Genomic DNA, 17724 nt, shown 5'->3' with positions numbered 1-17724 from the left:
TATACATTTTTTTTAAAGGAAAGAAGATGTTGCGATGCCAAAAAATATTGACGTAATCATAGTAAGTATCGCTCCTGTAATTGGTATCATTACAGTGGATGTTAGGTGTAGATCCACCAGTGGCGTTTGTTTACATTTTGACGCCGGTGAGCTACGGTGTGTAGTGAAGCATGTTTAGCTATTCCTCGTCCTGCAGGGATGATACTTGTAAGAAACTTACTTTATTTGTCACCATGGAGGCGAGGATTAGTGATTTAGAAGTAGTTAAAACACTGCCGACAGTGGATGGACTTTAGCCGCCAGCTAGCTACCAATGTCTTAAGCACCTCTTCTTGAGGGCGTTTCTGTTATGATCCGCTGCCCGGATCATATTTCTGTTTATGTTTTCTAGTCATTTGTGTTTTTCTGCTAGTCTTGGACTCCTTACTATCTGTTTAAGCACCTCTGAGTTTGGTTACCATAGTAACTAATTACGTTCATCTGCCGCTGGGGTTCCCGACACGCACCTGTTGGTCATCATTGACATTATTATTTAAAGCCTGGCTTCTCTGTCAGTCGTTCTGGCTTCTTTGTTTTGCATCCGGCGACTGCCACGTAGGTTTGTTCTCGTTTCCTAAACTCCTGCTAGTAGATACAATCTGTGCTAAGTGTTAGCCTTAGCTTCCGGTGCGCTCGGCACCTCGTCCTGTCGGGTTGTTTTCTGTTTTGTACCAGTTTTGTGTTATTTGATAATTAAATCATGTCGTTACCTGCAAGTCCTGTCCGGTTTCCGTCCTTTGCATCTTGGGAGAACAAAAATCCCGCAGCACCATGCGCCCCGAACGTGACAGTTTCAGTGTTATAACTTCACCTTTATCGTTACTTTTTAAGACAACATGCGTCCGTTCTCCCTTTTCTGTCTACACACTGTGTCTGTTTATAAGTACTGTGTGATTGTGCGCTGCCGAACATGCTTGTCTGCTTGTAAACCAGCAATGACACGACATGACGATGACTCGGTGCGAGGGGGGACCGGTACTTTTAAGAGGCGGTATAGTACCGAATATGATTCATTAGTATCGCGGTACTATACTAATACCGGTATAGCGTACAACCCTACCTTGGACAAGTCGCCACCTCAGCGCAGGGCCAACACAGATAGACAGACAAACATTCACGCTCACATTCACACTCTAGTTCCAATTAAGTGTTGCCTATCCCCAGGTGCATGTCTTTGGAGGAAGCCGGATTACCCGGAGACAACCCACGCAGTCATGGGGGTAGCATGCATACTAGACATAAAGACCCTGAGCCCGGGAATCGAATCCAGGACCGTCTCGCTGTGCAGCACGAGCACTATACAAATTACAAAATTATATTGCTGCCTATTTGTATTTTTGACAGTCCAAATATGTTAACACACATAAACTGAGCGTTCTCTCTCAATCGTCTGTCTTTGCAGCGCGATCGCATCCTTTCTTAAAGCCGTTTGTGTGTAACTGTACCAGTATTGCGAATATTATAAGCGTATAAGAAAACATTTTTTTCTGATTGCTAAATGATTAGATTTGCATCTTCTCCTCCTGGTATTGTGGGTGTTCTAAAGATCAGCATACTGTATATGTATATGTATATGTATATTCAATGAAGAAACACATTGATTTTGCTCATTTAAAAGACCTAATCCTCTGTCCACAAGCTTAGTAAATTAGCTTTGCATGCGCTGTCAAGTTTGCACGTGTTTTAATACACATCGACCTTTTGTAGATCAGGCCCGTAGTGTTTCGCCTAAAATTATTCATACACTGGCTTAATGAAGCTTTTATTGTTGAATGGGTATATTTTAGCTAGAAATGTCACATGCCAGTAGTTAGTTCTATATCAGGAGTTTTCAGAGAACATAATAGAATAAGGACCTCCACTACTCTACAAAGCATTTTTTGCAGTTTTATGCTCATGCTGTTTAGTTTCTTAACATAGGAACTAAACATGTATTAAGTTCCTTTAAATTGAAGTTTGCTTATCATGTGTGAAAACGTTTTTTTCCTAATATTTTCCAAGTTTCTAAAGCTGGCCTTCACACTTTGAAAACCGCTACCCTGAATGATGCTTGCCCTTGTCCTGCAGTCCCTCAGGATTGTACAAAAGACAGTAAACTCTAAATTGTCAGACAACTACACTAAGGGGTTCCTGATCCGATATTGCTATCGGATATCAGTCCGATATCAGCAGAACAACAAGTATCGAATATCCGATTTAAACTCCGATACAAGCAGTCTTGTGGCATGTTTACTTAGCTGGACAGACAGTTAACATCTAAATATCTAAACATCTAAACACAAGGTTATTTATTTTTCTATTTTTTAGTAAAGTCATTTACAAAAGGTAAGCATGGTAGGTTATAGGCTACTCGAACAGACACACAACAGCTATAGTCAGCACAGAATAGCACACAAGCCAGGTATAAGTGTTGTTAATTAAACAATATCACAGACTAAAATACAAATATTGTCAATATGAACTAGTATCAAATAAATATATTTGCATATTAGTTACAGATACAAAGTGTCCAAGGCAGAAGCCTTTCAGAAAGTCGGACCAGTCTTCCTCTCAGGGAATAATAGACACTGGTCAATCCCAAGTTCTTTAGATGACATAAATGTTGAGTAAGAAGGACCACCAAGACAGAATAGCAATATTACCAAGTTTTACTAAAGCTTTAGGAGACCAACCTTACAATGCGGTAATAGCAGCATCAAGAAGCAGTCTGAAAATCAAACGGAAAGAGTCAGCTTGTTTAGTATGAAAACAGCCCCCTCCCGCCCAGAAAGAAATACAGCCTTATTGTTCTAAACTGATAAGGTAAAAAGGGAGTACATTATACTCCCAATACACATTCCAGCGCCTTCAAGGTGAAACACAGAGTTTACTAGCAAACAAAACGAAAAATCACAAAGTGTACACATGGGAAAACACTAACTGCTTTAAACATGACTATGGATAAAGAAAGAACACTTAAAAATATCTAATTCTCACGGTATCCAGTAAGAAACCAGTCCTTTTCAATCAACTTATTGTGTCATGCACTTGATTTAATAAATTATTGTGACGAGGGGTCGCCTAATATCAAGTCAACTTGCCACTTCAAAAGCATACATCTGCTGTATGGTAATGTTGATCCGTGCTGATATCGTATCAGAATAATATCGCTATCGGCCAATACTCAAGGCTTCAATATCCGTATCATATTGTAAGTGAAAAAGTTGTAAGGGGACACTTTCCTAGTAGTTAAAAAAGTGCAATGCATTCATGCAATGAATAGAAATACACTTTAATTAAAATGTTGGACTTAACTGTAGGTCATGATAGGTTTGATGCTTGAAAGGACACTTTTGATGAGGAAAAATGTCCTTTTAGTTTTACGAAAATGGTGATTAATTTCAATAGTCTGAGTGGATTCTTGTTAAGTTTGTCAAGCTTATGCAATGTTATTGCACAGAGAAACTGGTAAAGTAGTTATGTTTCCTCCCTTTTAGTGCGTCTTTATTTGAACACGCTGATGCAATTGAGTATCACCATCTGCCTGTGTTTTATTTACAACAATAGATATCGACATTGGTTTTCTATCAGAGGCATGCAGATGTCCATTTGGCGGAGCAGATAAATGCGATATAGATCAGTTTGGTGGGTCGGGTCACTGTCAATGAGTGGCTCAATTAACATACTGCATAGCAGCGAGAATGCCAGAAAAATCGATAACCCCATGAATCTGCTAAAGAAAGGGGCTTATTTGCCTGATAAACATAGAGCCACAAGAATCTATGTGTTTTACAAAGTTATGCATTATTAACTCAATTGTCATGACAGGGTTCAAGGGAAAGGACTGCTCCATAGATATTGACCTTTGCTCCTTTGGGATGTGCAGTGAACATACGATGATGTGCACAGAAACCAAGGATGGCCACAACGTATCCTGCACATGTGAACGAGGTAAGCAAGGCCTTTGAAAGCATTTTTAAACAATGTAAAAGGAAAGCTGATACTGACATTTGTTTTCGTTTAAAATGCAAGTCTGGCCAGGGTGAAATCCTATTTTTTTAAGCAAACTATCCTACATTGCCAACTAGGGTTGTACGGTATAACCGGTATTAGTATAGTACCACGCGACACTAATGAATCATATTCGGTACTATACCGCCTCTGAAAAGTACCGGTCCGCCCCCGTCGTCGTCACGTCGTGTCATTGCTGGTTTACGAGCAGACAAGCATGTCCCGCAGCACACAATCATGGAGTACTTACAAGCAGACAGTGTGTAAGAGAAAAGGGAGAACAGACGCATTTTGGCTTAAAAACTAACAATAAAGGTGAAGTTATAACACTGAAACGCCCTCAGGAGAGGTGCTTTAAGACATGGCTAACTAGCTAGCGGCTAAAGTCCAGCCCCAGTCGGCAGTGTTTAGCTACTTCTAAATCACTAATCTTCACCTCCATGGTGACAAAAAAGTAAGTTTCTTACAAGTATCATCCCTGCAGGACAAGGAATAGCTAAACATGCTTCACTACACACCGTAGCTCACCGGTGTCAAAATGTAAACAAACGCCATTGGTAGATCTACACCTAGCATCCACTGTAATGATACCAAGTACAGTAGTGTATGTAGTTAATACTACTATGATTACGTTTATATTTTTTGGCATCACATAATCTTCTTTAATTTTTTAAAAATGTATATTTTGTTTATAAACTGAGGAAATATGTCCCTGAACACATGAGGACTTTGAATATGACCAATGTATGATCATGTAACTACTTGGTATCGGATTGATACCTAAATTTGTGGTATCATCCAAAACTAATGCAAAGTATCCAAACAACAGAAGAATAAGTGAATATTACATTTTAGCAGAAGTGTAGATAGAACAAGTTAAAAGAGAAAGTAAGCAGATATTAACAGTAAATGAACAAGTAGATTAATAATTCATTTTGTACCACTTGTCCTTAATAATGTTGACAAAATAATAGAATGATAAATGACACAATATGTTACTGCATATGTCAGCTGACTAAATTAGGAGCCTTTGTTTGCTTACTTACTACTAAAGGACAAGTTGTCTTGTATGTTCACTATTTTATTTAAGGACAAACTTGCAATAGGAAACATATGTTTAATATACCCTAAGATTTTTTGTTAAAATAAAGCCAGTAATGCAATTTTTTTGTGGTGCCCTTTATTTAGAAATGTACCGAAAAGAACAGAAAAGTATAAAAAATAAACTTTGGTACCGGTACCAAAATATTGGTATCGGGACAACACTATTTCAACTTTTCCGACTCTAGGATATGTTTAAAATGTTATAGTCAAGTTCCTACATGATGAGAAAGTACCGTATTATAATTTTAGTGTGTTTTAAGTTATTCTTGATTTAGTTTAATGCCACTCCTAAATCTTGGAGTACGAGAATTTCACAATGTGTCCATGAGATCTTTTAAATTTCTCACGTCACAATTGGTTGTCCAGTGGTAATTGCCGACCACTGCTCAGTACTGTATTTTTTCCTCGCAAATTGCAACATATTCGGATACAAGAATTGTAAATCTGATTAGGGCAGCAATGGAAAGATAGTTATGTATTGGATGATGCTAAAGCGCTACCTCACAGTCACTGCTTCTCTACTCTCGCCGCTTAACGGACAGCTGTGTCGTCAACAAAGCGTAGTCTGACGCCCGATCTTCCAAGATAACCATTACCACGTAAACAGTTGAGGGGGGGCGTAACACCTTGTGGGTCAGCGCCGTGGCAGGGGTGGGCACTGGAGCCAAGCCTAGATCCCAGACCACTCGCAACAAAGCGGACGTGGTTGGGAAAGGTTACAGTTTGTTTTGTCGAGCCCCGACTCAATAAACTGGACGGTCAGCATTACCTTTGGTACACAGACATGCATATCACTTGTTGTCAACTCTGACTTCCGCGGGGCATCACTTAAACACGTCCGTGTGGAACATAACTGTATTTCCTAGTTCCTATTGTTACACCATGGAGACAGTGTTCCCAGATTTCACAAGAGAAACAAGCAAACAACTCCGGGAAAACGAGCATATAATAAGCGAACGGAACGGCAAAGTATAAGCTGTCCGAGGGAGACACCGCATTGGTCAGTAGGGAAGGGATTCATATGGCCCCATTCCTGGCTGGATCTCGCGTAAGACGAAGGTGAAGGGGTAAAACATTTTGCAATGCAGACTGCTGAAAATTACGGCCACAAAACACATTTTAAGATAATAACACTCCGTTGCACTCTGGCGGCTAAAGTGGACAGTGCACCCTCCCCCCCAATTTGTCACCTTTCATGTGTCAGGTAAACCACGTCTTCCTTTTGTAAACGTTGAACAATATTATTGCATTGCTTAATACAACTGCTGTACTGTAGTTCATTGTAGTACACTCTATCATAATGGTTTTCAAAACAAAATGTACATTTAAAATGTGTTTGACTTTTTAAAAGGCATGTTATATGTTCAAATTGTGGCTGTTTTAGGATGGCCAAGCACAGATTAACCTGCTTGGTCCTCCCAAAACACCACAATTTCAATTATTTGTTGTTTGAGTTACGAGCTCGGTCGTGGAACACAATGTGCTCGTAAATTGAGGTGTTACTGTATTTTATTCTAAGAAACTGGGATCCAATATAATTTTAAAATCTCCTGAAATGAGCAGCGGAGGGCCCCTGTAAGGATTTCTGTGAGGCCATAAAAAGTACTTTAATCACTACTTCATCACTCCACAGGTATGATTACCGTTCCCCTTGATTAGGCATTGTTGTTATTTCCGTGCCTCCTGTTGCTTCGTCATTACAACCTCAACATTTGGCCAAAGAGCGGATACATCTAGGCTTAACGCTACCCGTGGACAAAATCAAGTTCATTGCATTCATCCATCTGTTTTGTTTTTCTGAAGCTTTATTGTCCATTAAAGCTAATGTATGTTTGGCGGGATTCATTGTCAACGTGTTTGTCACGACTTGGTCCTTGGCAAGGATTGTTTTTCCGAGGTGCAAAGCAACTTGACTGGACACGACGTGCAGGTGAGGACATGTTTAATATTTAAACTCAAAAGGCTCAAAAGGGTACAAACAAAAGGCGCTCACAACGGAGGTACAAACTTGACTTTGAAACAAAAGACATGAACGTGGGCACAAAAACTATGAACAATAAACAAAAACTTACTTGGCATAGAACATGACATGAATACGCGTGATCATAAAGAGGGCAGAGCATAAATGTGCGGAGAAGGTGAATGTGATGTCGCCAGGACGAACAACAGAAACACAATGGACTTAAATAACACAGACATGATTAACAACAGGTGCGTGACATGACAGGTGAAAACTAATGGGTGACCATGGAAACCAAACAAAACAAGGAAGTGAAACCAGGAACTAAAAAAAGGAGTCCAAAAACCAAGCAAAACAAAAACATGATTAACACAGACATGACAGAGCCCCCCCCCCCCCCCCCCCCCCCCCCCCGCCCCCTTAAGGACAGATCCCAGATGTCCAAAAACAACCAACAAAAACAAGATCAAGGGTCATGGGAGGGCGGGAGGGGGACATGGCGGTGGGTCGCCAGACCCCGTGTCCCTGCATTCACCGGGGCAGAGTTAGGTGGCGCCGACGCGTAGAGCGCCGCTGTACCAGACGAGGTGGGCGACCTGGGAATGGCCACATCCGTGGCCGACGAGGAGGTCGGCGAACCTGGCGTGGCGGACGCCAATGGAATGGCCACATCCGTGGCTGACTAGGAGGTGGATGCGTCGTCATCGTGGCAGGCGGCGAAGCTTGGCGTGGCGCGTCAGGCGGCGAACCCTGGCGTGGCGGGTCAGGCGGCGAAGCTTGGCGCGTCTTGGCGAAGCTTGTCGTGGCCATGGTTGGTCTTGGTCTTGGCATGGTTGGTCTTGGACTTGGTCTTGGCATGGTTGGTCTTGGACTTGGTCTTGGCATGGTGTGTCTTGGACTTGGTCTTGGCATGGTGTGTCTTGGTCTTGGCATGGTGTGTCTTGGTCTTGGCATGGTGTGTCTTGGACTTGGTCTTGGCATGGTGTATCTTTGACTTGGTCTTGGTCTTGGCGTGGGGGGTCTTGGTCTTGGCTTGAGGGGTCTTGGTCTTGGCTTGAGGGGTCTTGGCGTGGAGCTGCGACTGGCGGCACTTGGCGTCGTGGAGCTGCGACTGGCGGCACTTGGCGTCGTGGAGCTGCGACTGGCGGCACTTGGCGTCGCGGAGCAGCTACGGGCGGCACTTGGCGGCGCGGAGCAGCTACGGGCGGCACTTGGCGGCGTGGAGCTGGTACCGGAGCTTGGCGTGGTGCTGCGACAGGTGCCTTGCGTGGAGCAGTTACTGGTGGCGCTTGGCGTGGAGCTGGGCGTGGAGCAGGTGGAGGTGGCCTAGCTGGAGGCTGTGGCTTGGCAGGTCGAAAGACTGGTGGTGGCGGCCGTGCTGGTGGCTGTGGCTTGGCAGGTCGAAAGACAGGTGGTGGTGGCCGAGCTGGAGGCTGTGGCTTGGCAATGCTGACCCACCCCACCTGAACAGTTCCCAGCCCTAGCCCCCCCCTCAAGGAGCGGTTCCCAGACGCGCTCCCCGTGGTCTGGAACCGTCTTTTGGGGTGGGTGGAGGGAGGTCGGGAGGGGGGCAGAATCCTCCCCTCCAAACTGTCCAAAAAGTCTCTCTTTTTCTACCTGGAACTTTGTGAGTGGGAAAAAAAATTGTTGTGACATGGGCGTGACTTGAGTCCTGGGGGGCGGGGCATGAAAACTGGGTGACTGATTGACATGCTCTTATTTCTAAAAACATGTTTTGATAGTGCTCTATCTTGGACTTAGAGTCTTTTGCTGAGGGCGGGTGATCAAAAGAAAAAGAGTTCAGAAAAAAAAAATCCTGGTCTGTGATGTCATCCTGGGGAAGCCGGGCAGGCTGCGGCCCATTTCCGCCCGGAGGGGGAGGAGCTTGCAGGAGCGCCGCATTCTGTCCGCTCACCTTCCCTGACGTCCTCGGTCTGGAGTGGCGCTTCCGGGACTGCGGTGACGCAGCGCCATCCTCGGACCAAATGGAGCTAATCGGAATTAGCTTGCCATTTGGCCCCCACATCAAATCTCGGTCCCCCATGGCACCTAGCGCTTCCCACCTTCCTTCCTCCATCCGCCAAGTTGCTTGCGGAAAAACGGATTGCTGGCGACATCTGTCACGACTTGGTCCTTGGCGTGGATTGTTTTTCCGAGGTGCAAAGCAACTTGACTGGACACGACGTGCAGGTGAGGACATGTTTAATATTTAAACTCAAAAGGTTTAAAAGGGTATAAACAAAAGGCGCTCACAACGGAGGTACAAACTTGACTATGAAACAAAAAACATGCACGTGGGCACAAAAACTATGAACAATAAACAAAAACTTACTTGGCATAGAACATGACATGAAGACGCGTGATCATAAAGAGGGCAGAGCATAAATGTGCGGAGAAGGTGAATGTGATGTCGCCAGGACGAACAACAGAAACACAATGGACTTAAATAACACAGACATGATTAACAACAGGTGCGTGACTCAAAACGTGAAACAGGTGCGAGACATGACAGGTGAAAACTAATGGGTGACCATGGAAACCAAACAAAACAAGGAAGTGAAACCAGGAACTAAAAAAAGAGTCCAAAAACCAAGCAAAACAAAAACATGATTAACACAGACATGACAGTGTTTATGTGATCTGACAGAAAATCATTATTATAGTGCATGAACAGTATATCCATACCTATTCATACAAGCTTGAAATGAAAACATTTTGCCTAGCAAACGCTTATATTTCAGTCTGCACCACTCTACACCTGCATTGCCATCTTTTTTTTTTTTCCCCCAGACGAATCGCTATTTGGTAGAAGTTCATGCAAGCAAATCAATAACTGAGCGACTTCATTACTCCTGTTGCACGTATGCTGGGCAGATGTCAAAATGAAGGATTGTGAGTGATTTCTTATGTAAATGAAAGCAACTTGCCGCAAGCTGCTGTCCCACATCACTTCTCAAGGGCACACTGTAAAAACCTTGCCTCAGATGTTCCCGGTCGGTGCCATTGGCATCCATTTTATCTTCTGTTTGCCAGCCTCATTTATTGCAAAACTGCTAAACTTCCTTAATGTAGACCAGGGGTCACCAACGCGGTGCCCGCGGGCACCAGGTAGCCCGTAAGGACCAGATGAGTAGCCCGCTGGCCTGTTTTTAAAAATAGCTCAAATAGCAGCACTTACCAGTGAGCTGCCTCTATTTTTAAAATGTTATTTATTTACTAGAAAGCTGGTCTCGCTTTGCTCTACATTTTTAATTCTAAGAGAGACAAAACTCAAATAGAATTTGAAAATCCAAGAAAATATTTTAAAGACTTGGTCTTCACTTGTTTAAATAAATGCATTATTTTTTTTCCTTTGCTTCTTATAACTTTCAGAAAGACAGTTTTAGAGAAAAAATACAACCTTAAAAATTATTTTAGGATTTTTAAACACATATACCTTTTTACCTTTTAAATTCCTTCCTCTTCTTTCCTGACAATTTAAATCAATGTTCAAATAAATTTATTTTTTTTATTGTAAAGAATAATAAATACATTTTAATTTAATTCTTCATTTTAGCTTCTGTTTTTTCGACGAAGAATATTTGTGAAATATTTCTTCAAACTTATTATGATTAAAATTCAAAAAAAATATTCTGGCAAATCTAGAAAATCTGTAGAATCAAATTTGAATCTTATTTCAAAGTCTTTTGAATTTCTTTTAACATTTTTGTTCTACAAAATCTAGAAGAAATAATGTTTTGTCTTTGTTAGAAATATAGCTTGGTCCAATTTGTTATATATTCTAACAAAGTGTAGATTGGATTTTAACCTATTTAAAACATGTCATCAAAATTCTAAAATGAATCTTAATCAGGAAAAATTACTAATGATGTTCCATAAAAAGATTCGAATTAGCTAGTTTTTCTCCTTTTTTTCGGTTGAATTTTGAATTTTAAAGAGTCGAAATTGAAAATAAACTGTTTCAAAATGTAATTGTCATTTTTTCCGTGTTTTCTCCTCTTTTAAACCGTTCAATTAAGTGTAAATATCATGAATTATTAATAATAACATAGAGTTAAAGGTAAATTGAGCAAATTGGCTATTTCTGGCAATTTATTTAAGTGTGTATCAAACTGGTAGCCCTTCGCATTAATCAGTACCCAAGAAGTAGCTCTTGCTTTCAAAAAGGTTGGTGACCCCTGATGTAGACTATCAGGTTTTTGACGATTGTTCTCGTTCTCACACTTAATGTGTTTTATGTCATTAGTGTATCATTTATGTTAAGACTAGTGCTGTCCAAGGTAACACGATAATAACGTGTTAACTATAAGTTCCTTCAACGGCACTACATTTTTTGAGGTGTGGTCTTTCTGTGACTGCTTTCACTATTTACTGAAGAGCCACAAGCGGGGAAAATAACGAGTAGAAACGCACAAAGAAAACGCTACATTATGAAATAATTCCAAATCCATTACATGTTGTTCTGCCGACAAGACAAAACCGTTTTTGTTTTTATCCACGATGGCCATGAGAGGTCACATTGGAGCAACACCTACAGTCGTGGTCAAAAGTTTACATACACTTGTAAAGAACATAATGTCATGGCTGTGTTGAGTTTCCAATAATTTCTACAACTCTTATTTTTTTGTGATAGAGTGATTGGAGCACATACTTGTTGGTCACAAAAAAAAAATCATGAAGTTTGGTTCTTTTATGAATTTATTATGGGTCTACTGAAAATGTGACCAAATCTGCTGGGTCAAAAGTATACATACAGCAATGTTAATATTTGGTTACATGTCCCTTGGCAAGTTTCACTGCAATAAGGCGCTTTTGACCATGACTGTAGGAAATTTGAGGACAAGCAGTTTTTGATACAGAATACACATTCCGAGAACTCAGATAAAAAGTGAATCTCTGAATCATTGAAGGAGCATAACAGTTGAATATAATCTGCATAGAAATTATTAGAAACATTTTTAAAACTACTGATCAACCTACCAAGAGGCATCAGGTACAACAAAAATTAAACAGGCCCCAGAACAGAACCCTGGGCCACATCACATGACATCAATGTGATTATCTTGTGTGATGACTGTATTATGATGATAGTATATATCTGATAGTATATATCTGTATCGTGAATCAATGTAAGTGGACCCCGACTTAAACAAGTTGAAAAACTTATTCGGGTGTTACCATTTAGTGGTCAATTGTACGGAATATGTACTTCACTGTGCAACCTACTAATAAAAGTCTCAATCAATCAATCAAACAGGTTGGACACATTGGACATTACATTATTAAAAGCAACATTAAAAGTTCTTCCATTTGTATAAGAAGTAAACCACTGGAGAACAGCACCAGAAAACCTCATCCCAGATTTGAGTTGATCAATCAGTATACTGTGATCCACAGTATCAAAGGCAGATGTCAAATCAAGTAAAACCAAAACTGTGTAGCGACCAGAGTCAGCAGTCATCACGTCACTGGAAGCTTTCAAAAGAGCAGTTTCGGTGGAGTGAAATGACCTAAAAGCCAGATTGGCATTTATCATAAACATCATGCAGTTCCAAAAATGAGGTTAGCTACTTGGCTACCACTTTTGCCATCATTTTTGACATGAAGCGAAGTTTTGATGTGAGCCGGTAATTTATAGGCTCCTCCGTATCAAGATTAGGTTTTTTAAGAATGGGATTCACCACAGCAAGCTGGGGATCGAGCCAGACTGAAGTGAAAGGTTTATCAATTTTACCACCCAAGGACCAACAACATCAAAAACATTTAACAACAGTGGCGTAGGAACAATGTCCACAGGGCTCGATGTGGTTTTCGTCTTGCCTACTAAAACCTGAACATCCTGTAGGCTGACAGGAGTAAACTAAGACCATGATGAGCACACAGCGGTTGATGTAGTGCACAAACTATCCAAGGGAGGACTAATACTGGCCCTTATGTCTTGCACTTTGTTCACAAAAAAGTTCAAAAATCTTTTTGATTGATTGATTGATTGAGACTTTTATTAGTAGGTTGCACAGTGAAGTACATATTCCGTACAATTGACCACTAAATGGTAACACCCGAATAAGTTTTTCAACTTGTTTAAGTCGGGGTCCACTTAAATTGATTCATGATACAGATATATACTATCATATATACTATCATCATAATACAGTCATCACACAAGATAATCACATTGAATTATTTACATTATTTACAATCAGGAGTGTGGAGGGGGGGTGGGGGGGGGGTAGTGGACATAGAGAGAGAGAGAGAGAGAGAGAGAGATCAGAAGGCATAAGAAAAATAATCTGCATTTGATTGTTTACATTTGATTATTAGCAATCCGGGTAGGGTGTTAGTTTAGGGTTGTAGCTGCCTGGAGGTGAACTTTTATAGCGGTTTTGAAGGAGGATAGAGATGCCCTTTCTTTTATACCTGTTGGGAGCGCATTCCACATTGATGTGGCATAGAAAGAGAATGAGTTAAGACCTTTGTTAGTTCGGAATCTGGGTTTAACGTGGTTAGTGGAGCACCCCCTGGTGTTGTGGTTATGGCGGTCATTTACGTTAAGGAAGTAGTTTGACATGTACTTCGGTATCAGGGAGGTGTAGCGGATTTTATAGACTAGGCTCAGTGCAAGTTGCAAGTTTTTCTATTACAGTTACCTGAGGTGATGGAGGTGCAACACAATTTTCAATAGTGTCAAATAAGAATTTAGTTATTTTTTTATTGTGCAAAACAAGATTTGAAGAAAACGCTGAGCGAGCACGTTTCATCATTTCATTTAGCTCTATTATCATTTCTTTAAAATAGATTCTATGAACCTCTAATTTTGGGGCTTTCCGCAAACGTTCCACTTTCCGACAGCTTCTCCTAAAGCTGGAAATGGCTTCATTCATCTATGGACAAAGTTTTTACGAGAGCCTGGAGTGTTTTTAGCTGGTTCTACTGTGTTTAAAACAGTCCGACAATGATGATTAAAGTTGGCATAAATGTATCAACATCATCACAACTCACAAAAGTTGTCAACAAAAACAGAAAACCCAAAGATTGCATAGTCATAGAGAATGCATATCGGTTTCCTCACTTTGGAAGTAGTCTGAGTCAATGAGAATAACAGATTAAAAACAGTGCAAGGTCTTCAATACTTAATTGGTCAATTTTTACTCCAAAAGAGAAGACCAAATATAAAGTTTGACCTTTTGTGTGAGTAGGACCCGACACATGCTGTAAAAAGTGGAATGAGTCAATAAAAGATACCAGTTCGGCTACCAAGGGACAAGAGGAGTTATCAACATGGAGATTGAAATAACCAATAATGAATACACTCTCCAGCTTAACAATAGATGACATAAAATCCGTGAATTCATCTAAAAATAAACGAGCAGGACCAGGCGGTCGGTAGATTAAAACACAGTAAAAAGAGTGTTATTTTCCAACCTTGCATGTCTGAAGCTCGAATGAGTTGTACAAGTTTGTGTCCATCAGTCTGCAGCAAACAAAGGCAGAGTAAGCCGAGGGGTCCCAAACACGTGACAGTCTGGAGGGCACAGCTCCTTAAGAAAAAATAACTCGTTTTCCTGCTGCCAAGTTTCCGTGAGGTACATAAAATCCAACTCGCGGGACACAATGAGGCCGTTCAGGAGATGTGTTTTGTTAGCTATCGACCTAGCATTCCGTAGGCACAAGCAGAGTGAATTAATATCCATTAGAATAGGTTGTTGGAATTTTAATCAAAAGGCTTTTATTTTTCAACACCCATTTAATTCAGTTTGCCTTGGGAGGACATATAATTATTCAGATGTCGTCCTAAGAACCAGCAGTAGACATCTGTTTTTGGTATATTTCTTCTTTCAGAGTAACACATTTTGTGGGGGAAAGAAAATGAAAATATAAATGTTCTCAGGAGGATATACTCTTTTCAAATGATGTCAAATTCTCTAGGGTGCATTGTACCAAGCATTGTAAAAGAATTGCATACAGCACACCATCGGTGTGAACATATGCACCCTTATTTTGAAGATAATGGTGATCAATGAAGTTGCGTCATCAAAGAACTGTCGAGCAGCTCAGAAATATGATTCATAAAACACTGAAAAATGAAAAAATGTGCAGGGGGAAATAGTATACATTTTGTCGAAATGCCAAAATAAATTCTATAAAACATTGTTATCTTGGGTTTTGTGTTATTGATGACAAAGCAACAAGTTATTATTGTTATATTTATAGACCTAATAGTAATTAATCTATTTTATTTTGTCAGGGGCAAATCAAAAATTAGCTGCAGGAAGAAAATGGTCCCCGGACCGGACTTTCGACACCCTTGATTTAAATGATGTTGCCATTATTCTTTTGTCTTTGATTTTGTCTAACAATATATCTCCAAAAAACAATAATAAGTGTATAAACACACAACACAAGCTATATCAGGGGTCCCCAAACTACAGCCAAACAGCTCGATTTGTGTTTCATCTTACCACAGAACTTTCCTCCAGAAGGTCTTATCTTTGTCCATGTGATTTCAGATGAAACAAACATTGAGCTGTTTGGTTGGCCACAATACCTAGCAATATGTTTGGACGAGTAAAGGTGAGGCCTTTAATCCCAGAAACACCGTCAAGCATGGTGGTGGTAGTATTATGCTCTGGGCCTGTTTTGCTGCCAATGGCACTGGTGTTTTACAGAGAGTAAATGGGACAATGAAAAACGAGGATTACCTCCAAATTCTTCAAGACAACCTAAAATAATCAGCCCGGAGGTTGGGTCTTGGGCGCAGTTGGGTGTTCAAGCAGGACAATGACCCCAAACACACGTCAAAAGTGGTAAAGGAATAACTAAAAATCGGGATAGAATTAAGGTTTTAGAATGGCCTTCCCAACGTGTGGACAATGCTGAAGATACAAGTCCATGTCAGAAAACTGCACCAATTTTGTCAAGAATAGTGGTCAAAAATTCAACCAGAAGCTTGTGGATGGCTACCAAAAGCACCTTATTGCAGTGAAACTTGCCAAGGGACATGTAACCAAATATTAACATTGCTGTATGTATACTTTTGACCAAGCAGATTTGGTCGCATTTTCAGTAGACCCATAATAAATTCATAAAAGAACCAAACTTCATGAATGTTTTTTGTGACCAACAAGTATGTGCTCCAATCACTCTATCACAAAAAAATAAGAGTTGTAGCAAATATTGGAAACTCGAGACTGCCATGACATTATGTTCTTTACAAGTGTATGTAAACGTTTGACCACGACTGTGTATATATATATATATATATATATATATATATATATATATATATATATATATATATATATATATATATATATATATCCATCCATCCATCCATTTTCTACCGCTTGTCCCCTTTTTGGGGTCGCGGGGGGTGCTGGAGCCTATCTCAGCTGCATTCGTATATATATATATATATATATATATATATATATATATATATATATATATATATATATATATATATATATACACACACACACATGCAACTGGGGATAGGTTGATTGGCAACACTAAATTGGCCTTAGTGTGTGAATGTGAGTGTGAATGTTGTCTGTCTATCTGTGTTGGCCCTGCGATGAGGTGGCAACTTGTCCAGGGTGTACCCTGTCTTCCGCCAGAATGCAGCTGAGATATGCTCCAGCACCTCTCGCGACCCCGAAAGGGACAAGCGGTAGAAAATGGATGGATGGACACACATGCACACACACACACAGCCCGGCCCCCGGCCAAATTTTTTAACCCAATGCGGCCCCTGTGTCAAAAAGTTTGGGGACCCCTGAGCTAGATGATCTACATTAGCCAAGTGTTAACCCACGTACAGCCCCTCAAACATTGGCACGCTACTTCTCTTTAATCGGCTCTGTGAGTGCGTGTTTTTGTGCGTGTGTGTGTTTGTGCTTGTATCTGTGTGTGTTTACACTTGTGCATCAAAGCATGTCATTTATTTCATGTGCTTTCCTTTCTGCATAGATTGACTTTGATCATGCAATCACGAGATAGACCTTGTTTAATGCGATAAATGACTTGCTCTTATTTAACATGATTAAATAATGCAGTGAGCTAGAGTTGCACGCCCGGCTGCCTGCATGTGTGTGCTGGCCGATCTATTGCAATCGATACCTGCTTTTGAAAATTAAACAAAAACAATGGTTGTTCTGGATTGGCAGTGAAATGCAACCAAGCGAGAAGAGTCAAATAACCTGCTTTTTGTTTGTTTGTTGACATGTGTTGCAGGGTTTGGAGGGTCTTTGTGTGAAGTAAACATCAACGAGTGCGAGTCAAAGCCATGCCAAAACAATGGTGTGTGCGTGGACGGCAGTGACCTGTATCACTGCTTTTGCTCAGAGGGTAAGCTGATGTGCAACTAGACACACAAAGGGGTAGATAACCACAATGTATCCTTTCGGATATTCTCCCGACAGCAATCAGATTCCAATGATAATTAAGTCATTACAGTGTTTCCCATAAACTGCCAAGATACCTGTGGCGGTGGGGGCGTGGCTATGGGCGTGGTCACCATGACATCATCGAGTAATTTGCATAATTTACTACAATGATATGATTTTCTCTAAAAGGCTCAAAAAATGTATACTTACTAATTAATAACAGTTTTGTTTTAAACGTCCATCCAT

The 17724-nt window shown here is 40.7% G+C and overlaps 1 protein-coding gene across 1 annotated transcript in view; it reads left to right on the top strand.

The window, feature by feature from the left end:
* The window catches only part of eys (eyes shut homolog), a 635999-nt gene that overhangs the window by 153128 nt on the left and 465147 nt on the right, over positions 1 to 17724 (top strand). The window contains exons 13-14 of the mRNA XM_062058295.1: positions 3847 to 3969; positions 17327 to 17440. Coding sequence (XP_061914279.1) covers positions 3847 to 3969; positions 17327 to 17440 — 237 coding nt within the window. The remainder of the gene's footprint in view (positions 1 to 3846; positions 3970 to 17326; positions 17441 to 17724) is intronic.

This window comes from Entelurus aequoreus, linkage group LG09 (assembly GCF_033978785.1).
Source record: "Entelurus aequoreus isolate RoL-2023_Sb linkage group LG09, RoL_Eaeq_v1.1, whole genome shotgun sequence".
In the NCBI taxonomy this organism is placed as follows: domain Eukaryota; kingdom Metazoa; phylum Chordata; class Actinopteri; order Syngnathiformes; family Syngnathidae; genus Entelurus; species Entelurus aequoreus.
This window is presented reverse-complemented; position numbering and strand designations above follow the sequence as displayed.